Source organism: Chiloscyllium plagiosum, chromosome 22 (assembly GCF_004010195.1).
Source record: "Chiloscyllium plagiosum isolate BGI_BamShark_2017 chromosome 22, ASM401019v2, whole genome shotgun sequence".
In the NCBI taxonomy this organism is placed as follows: Eukaryota; Metazoa; Chordata; class Chondrichthyes; order Orectolobiformes; family Hemiscylliidae; genus Chiloscyllium; species Chiloscyllium plagiosum.
Genome location: NC_057731.1, coordinates 46,087,624 through 46,095,198, shown reverse-complemented (window position 1 = coordinate 46,095,198; position 7,575 = coordinate 46,087,624). Strand labels below are relative to the sequence as shown.

The 7,575-nt window shown below is 47.3% G+C and overlaps 1 protein-coding gene across 4 annotated transcripts in view; it reads right to left on the bottom strand.

Annotated features, from left to right (window-relative positions):
- Positions 1-7,575, bottom strand: part of LOC122561291 (dynamin binding protein) — a 119,274-nt gene that overhangs the window by 79,455 nt on the left and 32,244 nt on the right. For 2 of the 4 annotated variants that reach the window (XM_043712951.1, XM_043712953.1), the window contains exons 1-2: positions 2,692-2,832; positions 1,914-2,064 (exon numbers count right to left, since the gene is read on the bottom strand). In XM_043712951.1, coding sequence (XP_043568886.1) covers positions 1,914-2,061 — 148 coding nt within the window. In that variant the 5' untranslated portion in view covers positions 2,062-2,064; positions 2,692-2,832. Of the gene's footprint in view, positions 1-1,913; positions 2,065-2,691; positions 2,833-7,575 lie in introns of those variants that run through there. The other 2 variants (XM_043712954.1, XM_043712955.1) reach the window with 1 other exon arrangement.

The window sequence follows — 7,575 nt, the reverse complement described above, 5'->3', positions numbered from 1 at the left end:
CCTTCACCCCCCCCCCCCCCACCTCCAACTACCTATCGTATTGTCAGCTATCTTCACCACAGCCCCACACACCTCCCTCCCATTTCTCTCTCCACCCCCAAGGCTCAGCCTCATTCCTAATGAAGGCCTCTTGCCTGAAATGTCGACTCTCCTGCTCCTCGGATGCTGCCTGACTTGTTGTGCTTTTCCAGCACCACCCTCTCGACTCTAATCTCCAGTCCTCACTTTTGCCTTGACGGGGACAGTGTCAAGGACTTTAAACTTTCAGTTTGAGAGTAAAGGGAGCTTTACTTTCAGGTTGTAAAGAGTGGAAGGAGTTTCACTCTGTATCTAACCACATACCATCTCTCTCCAGGGAGGGCTCGATGGGGACATTGTCAAAGGAGCTTTACTTTCCGTTTACTTTCCATTTAAAAAGAGTAGAGGAAGTTTTCATTTTACTTCAAAATAAAGAGAGGCAGCTATGCTCTACATTTAACCCCATTCAGTATTGTCTTGGGAAATCATTGATAGGGACAGTACCAAGGGAGCTTTACTTTTAGTTTGCAAGAGTAAAGATAGTTTTACTTTCAGGTTGAAATAGCAGAGCGAACTTTAGCCTGTATCAAACCCTGTGCTGTCCCTCTCCAGGGAGTGTTGGGTGACAGCTGAGTGAGCTTTACTTTCGCTTTAAAAGAGTAGATAAAGCTTCACTCGGTATTTATGCGTGGCAAGGGGATTCCCAGGACAGATCCAGCAATGATAACTGTCCCATCTCAGGGAGCAGGTTTCCAGGGTTGATATTTGGTCTATTTTCCCCGAGATGGAGAGGAAACACGGGTTTGCCAGGTCACACACAAGAAACAAAAAAAGGAAAATGCTCCAAAGAAGCATTTATCCAAACACAGACTTTCGAGGATTCCAATAGATAGCATTCACCCTCAGTGAGGTGTTACCCTTAGCACATGACCATTACATCAGTTCACGATCTGTTACTGCGGGATGTGAAAAGGGGTGGAGAAAGGAGGGAAGAGATACTGAGTGAGCCACTCCCTTTTTTCTGTTCTGTCTTGGCATCTCAGCATCGCTGGATGGACCAGTATTTATAGTCTGTCCATAGTTTACCCTTCAGAAGGTCGTGGCGAACTATTGTGGGACACACAGTGACATCAAGCGGGGAGTTCTGGGGCTTTGACCCAACCACGCTGAAGGGACGATGACATATTTCCAAGTCAGGATGGTGAGGGGCTTGGAGGGGGAGCTTGCAGGTGGTGGTGTTCCCATGTATCTGCTGCTCCTGCCACTTCTAAACAGAAGTGTTCGTGGGTTTGGATGGAGCCTTGGTGAATTTCTGCAGTGCCTCTTGTAGATAGGAGCAGCAGTGTGTACTGAGTGTTGATGGTGGAGGGTGCGGATGCTGGAGGATGTGGTGCCGATCAATTGGGCTGCTTTGTCCTGGATGGTGTCAAGCTTAAGTGTTGTTGGAGCTGCACCCATCCAGGCAGTGCTAGAGTATTCTATCACATTCTGACATGTGCCTTGTTGATGGTCAACAGGCTTCAGGGAGACGGGAGGTAGGTTACTCGCTGCAGGATTCTGAGTCTCTAACACATTACTGTACCCACAGTACTGATAGGGCAGGTCTAGTTCAATGTGTAGTTAACAGTAATCCCCAGGATGTCGATAGTTGGGGATTCAGTGACTTTAATGCCATTGTAGGTGAAGGCGGTGATAATTGGAGATGGTCATTACCTGGAAGTTGGTGTGGTACGAATATTCAGGGCAAAGGCAGGGAAATGTTCAGAGAAAGGTTGGTTGTAATGCAGTTGTTATATTTGAGAAGAGCACTAAGGGTCTGAACAGGGCCGAAGTGCTACGCCTGTCTCAAATAAATGGGGGGGGGGGGATCCAGACCAAGTTGCTAATACACTTACCCGTCACGCCATCTTTCTTCCCCAGCAGCCAGAACTCATCAAGCACACTCAACACCTCAATGACATCACCCCCAAATATGGGCAGCTCCTCCGAGACACTGGGCAGGAAATCGAAGACTGCTCGGACAAGGGAGCCAGGTTCCATCATGGCCTGTAAAGCAACAAAACCAACATCAATTCCAGAAATTCGTAGCAGATCAAACTGAGAGCACAGGAGTTTAATATCCCCACATCTCAGACCTGGTATGGCTGGGCCCTGATGACAAGAGCAGTGCCAGAGAGCAAGGGCAGGGAGCAGGGCTAGTCAGTGTACGATAGAGGAAAGAGAGGCAGCAAAGAGAGACATACATTGAGGAAAGAAAAGGTAATTCTCTTCCATAATTCTTGTGCTCACAACCAACAGCATATCCCAAAGCCCTGTGCAGCCAATGACATATTTTTGCCTTGCGTTCTCCATTGTAGTGGAGAAACAAGGCAGGTATTTTGTGCATAGCAAGATCCCACCAGCTGCCATATAATGGTGGCGGCCATGTAGGTGAGTTTTGGCTGAGGCATAAATAACAGCCAGCACACCTAGGGGAACTCCTCTGGCTCTGTATGAGATTTTGACGACGGAATACATCACATCCCTGAAAGCGAGACAGAGCCGGCTCCCCCAGCAAAGTCTGGCAGCGATATCCAGTGCAGAGGACAACGTTCAGCATCAGTTTCGTATGTGGGGGTGCACCGTAAGGGGACAAGAGCTGAGTGTTCCCCACCATGGGGGGCTTTCACTCACTTTTTGGCAGCATTTCCAATGCTGGAATTTATATCTCAGACCATAGTGCTGTTCCAGCCGCAACAACCCCTCAGAGCCGCCAAGACAGGAACTCTCAGCTCTGCAAACGCACTTGCTCTGACCCAGCTTCCTGCCCCCGTCCAGGGGAGTTACCGGAGCTGAAAACACACCAAACAGGACAACACTTTGTCAGAGGACGCACTGTCTTCCTCCCAGGAGATGATACTGGCGACGGATCGCCTGCCAATTCTTCTGAAACCTTCCTCCTTGATCATTAGTTTTATATTTAACCCATTCCAATCCTGGCCCACCCCCATCAGTCCAAGCCTTTTTCTTTCCTTCTCTCCCTCCACTCCACCCCTTCCCATTCTGGTTCCTCCTCCTCGCACACAGTCTTTTCCTCTTTCCCCCCCCCCCCCACAGCTGCAAACCCCACTCTCTAGAGACAGACCCCGGACAGTGTTGGTCATTGGACCACCTGCGGGTGCCCAGCCGACTGGCCCACCAAGTGAGGCCGTGACTGTGCCCACAATGAGCTGCTCTCCCTCAGGTTCAGGGTGAGAGTCCGAAAACGGAGGGCCCAAGGAGCCATTGGGGGGAGATTAAAATCATGGACGTGCAAGAATCCAGAACTGGAGGGGCGCAGAAAAAGAGGATGAGAATTTTGGTGTTATGTTTGGGGTGGGGTGGGCTTGGAGATCAGTTAGAATCACATGGGGGTTAAAGGTATCATTAAAAGTCAGATACTCTTACCAACCCATATGGTTGCTTCCTCTCATTAGAGACGGGGATGACTGATGGTGGTTTAACCTGAGGGTCACCACACCTCAGGTGAGGCAAGACGTCGAGAAGGAGAGTCCCTCATGGTCACCTCAGCTGGTGTGGGAATTGAGCCCCCGCTGTTGGTGTCAATCTGCATTGCAAACCAGCCGTCCAGCCAGCTGAGCTAACATGTGACACACAGAGACCGTGGTGAGGGTGCTCTGCTGGTCCGCAGGCAGACGAGGGTAAGTGCACGTACATACACATGTACACACACACGTACACACACAGACTGGCCCGAGCATCCCACTAAGCACAGCCTGCTCAGTCAAATTCACAACAACCTCTGCATTCAGTCAGATTCAGAAATCTCAATCATTACAGTGCAGAAGATGATAGTCCCAACTCATCCTCTCCAAAGGAGCAATAAATTTACTGCCCCTCCCTCCACCTTATCCCCACACTCCTCCTTAGATATTTAAAATATTTAGACAACATGGAAAAATTTGTAGCGCAGAGAGAGGCCATTCTGTCCGTCACGTCAGCAACAGCCTCCAACTGACCCACCCAGCCTCGTGCTACTTTCCAACAGCTTACAGCCATTGAGGTTTGTGTCTCGGCTAACTCTTTCAGGCAGCGACTACCACATTCTGATCACTCTGTGGGATAGGGACCTTTTGCTCATCTCTGCCCTGATCCTTCCACTAATCACTGATCTCTCTGCTCAGGTGATTAGGCCCTTCCCGTCCACTCTCTCCAACCTCTCCTCAGCCTCCTTTGTTCCAAGTCGGACCACCTCAACCTGTCCAAGTATTCCACATAGCTACGATTTTTCAGTTCTGGCAACATCTCTGTAAATCTCCTTTGTACCCTCTCCAGGGCTATTACACCATCTGGGAGGACTGCAGAAGCTGGTGAGTCAGAGTTAAAAAGTGTGGCACTGGAAAAGCACAGGTCAGGAGAGGTGAGGTCATGGAAGAGGGGGCAGTAGGAGGTGGTGTCTGAGAGTTGGCACCTGGCTTCAGCGATTGAGGGGTGAGGTGAAGCCATTCCTGATGAAGGGCTTATGCCCGAAACATCGATTCTCCTGCTCCTCGGATGCTACCTGACCTGCTGTGCTTTTCCATCACCACACTTTTCAACTATTACACCCTCCCTCTGGTGAGGGGACCAAAACTACACAGCGTACTCAAGCTGTGGCCAAACTGAATGACCCAGTGTAACCTCACGGAGACAAAGCTGGTATAATGCCTAGTGGTATTATTGAGAGACTATTAATCCAGAAACTCGGCTAATATTCTAGGGTTCAGGTTCAAATATTGAATTCAATAAAGAAAATAGAATTAAGAATCAAATGATGACCATGAATCCATTGTTGATGGTCAGGAAAAACCCTTCTCATTCATTGCCATCCTTACCGCTTTGGTCTATATGTGACTCCAGACCCACAGCAAGGTGGTAGAGTCCTAACTGCCCTCTGGGCATTTGAGGGATGGGCAAAAAATACTGGCCTAGCAAGAGATACACACAACCCGTGAGTACATGAAAAGGAAAACTCCCTTCTCTCAATCTACACTTTGGCTAACAATGGGGAGGATTCCATTTACCTTGTGCACCATGTATTGACCAGGTAAACCAGCTTCAGTGATCTGTAGACATTGAATCCAAGTCCCTCACTTCCTTGATAACTCTCCATATTCTGCCATTTACTGTTCATGTTTTTGCCTTGTCTGACCTCCCCAAATGCATCACCTCAGGCCCCTCTGGGTTGAATTCCATTTCCCACTTTCCCACCCACCTGAAAATCCATTCGAACCCTCCTGCTGTTACAAGACTTCAACATATATTATTATTGAGAACTTGGGTTCCAGTGGAAGAGAAAATAGTTTGAGATTCTCAAGTTTTTGGCAAAGTGTCTCAGAGATAGCCACTAACTGAAGAAAATAGCATTGAGTTGATGCACGGAGACTTGTCTAAAGGTAACCTATTACAGCTGGGCCAGCTGATCACCAAAAGCTTTAATGTGGAGATAGGGGGAGATCTCCTCACTTGAGGCTGGACTATCCAAAAGGGTATTGTTGGGAGAAAAGGGAAGACCATTCAGCTATAAGATATAGGAGCAGAATTAGGCCATTCAGTCCATCAGGTCTGCTCCACTATTCAATCATGGTTGATACATTTCTCTTCCATTTCTTACCTTCGCCTATAACCATTGACTCCTAAACTAAATCAAGAACCTCTTGGTCTTAATTACACTCAATGTCTTGGTCTCCACAGCATTCTGCAGCAATGAATTCTCCAGATTCACCACCCTCTGGATGAAGAAATTCCTCATTTCAGTTTTAACAGATTGCCCCTTCACTAGGAGGCTGTACCCTAACGTGCTCGTTTCTTCTATTGGGGGAAACATCTTCTCCATGTCCTCTGCATTCAGGTCTCTCAATCAGATCCCCCACCCTTCTAAACTCCATCAAGTACAGACCCACAGGCCTCCACCACTCCTCATATGTCAAGCCCTTCATTTCCAAGACCGTTCTTGTAAACCTCCTCTGAACGCCTTCCAACCCCACCACTTTTTTCCCCTTTATTCATTCACGGGATGTGGGCTTCACTGGCTAGGCAGTATTTATGCCCATCCCTAATTGCCCAGAGGGCAGCTAAGAGTCAACCACATTGCTGTGGGTCAGGAGTCACATGCAGCCTAGGTAAGGGTGACAGTTTCCTCCCCTAAAGGATATTAGTGAACCAAGTAGGTTTTTTTTCCCCAACAATCGACAATGGATTCACACTCTTCATTCCAATTTTTTTTTAAATTGAATTCAAATTCCACCATCTGCTATGGTGGGGTTCAAACCCAGGTCCCCACAACATTATCTGGGTCTCTGAATTAACGGTCCAGTGGTAATGCCACCAAGACCATCACATCCTTCCTGAGATACAGGGCCCAAAACAGTTCTCAACATTCCAAATGCAGTCTGACGAGAGCCTTCTACAGCCTCAGCAATACATCTCTGCTCTTATATTCCAGCCTCTCAAAAAATGAATGCTAACGTTGCATTTGACTTCCTAACTACCAATTGAACTGACAGGCTAACCTTAAGAGAATCCTAAATGAGGACTCCCTGGTCCCTTTGTGCTTCAGATTTCCATAGCCTTTCCTTGTTTAGAAAATAATCTAGACCTTTTTTTTCTGCCAAAGTGCATAACCTCACATTTTCCCATATTGTATTGCATCTGCCACTTCTTTGCCCACTCTCCTGGTCTGTCCAAGGCCTTCTGCAGCTTCCCTCCTTCCTCGACACCATCTGTCCCTCCAGCTATCTTTGCGTTACCTGCATACCTATGCAACATCACTCAGTTCCTTTGTCCAGATCATTAATACATAACATGAATAGTTGTGATCCCAACACAGAACCAAGGAACTCCATTACTCACCGACTGCCAACCTGAAAAATAAACCCTTTATTCCCAGACTCTGTCTTCCGCCAGTCAGCCAATCCTCTGTTTATACCAATACTGTGTCCCTACTACAATGGGCTCTTATCTGACTCAGCAGCCTCCTATGCAGCATCTTGTCAAAGGCCTTCTGGAAATCCAAATAAATCACCTCCAATGTCTCTCCTTTGTCTAACTTGCTTGTTACTTCCTCAAAGAATTCCAACAGATTTGACAGGCATGATCTCCCTTTGACAAAGCTGTGCTGACTCAGCCCTATTTTACTCTGCAAACTCATCCTTAATAATGGATTCTAAAATCTTACCAAAGATGGAGGTCAGGCTAACCAGCCTATAATTTCCCTTGATTTGGAGATGCCGGGGTTGGACTGGGGTGTACAAAGGTTAAAAATCACAGCACCAGGTTATAGTCCAACAGGTTTAATTGGAAGCACACTAGCTTTCGGAGTGACGCTCCTTCATCAGGTGGTTGTGGAGGGCTCGATCGTAACACAGAATGTATAGCAAAAATTTGCAGTGTGATGTAACTGAAATTATACATTGAAGAATTGATTGTCTGTTAAGCCTTTCATCTGTTAGAATACAGTGATAGTTTCACTTCTTTCATGTGTAAATCACAAAACACTTTTTTTGAAAGTTGCATTCTCGGGGGAACACTTCAGTGGTC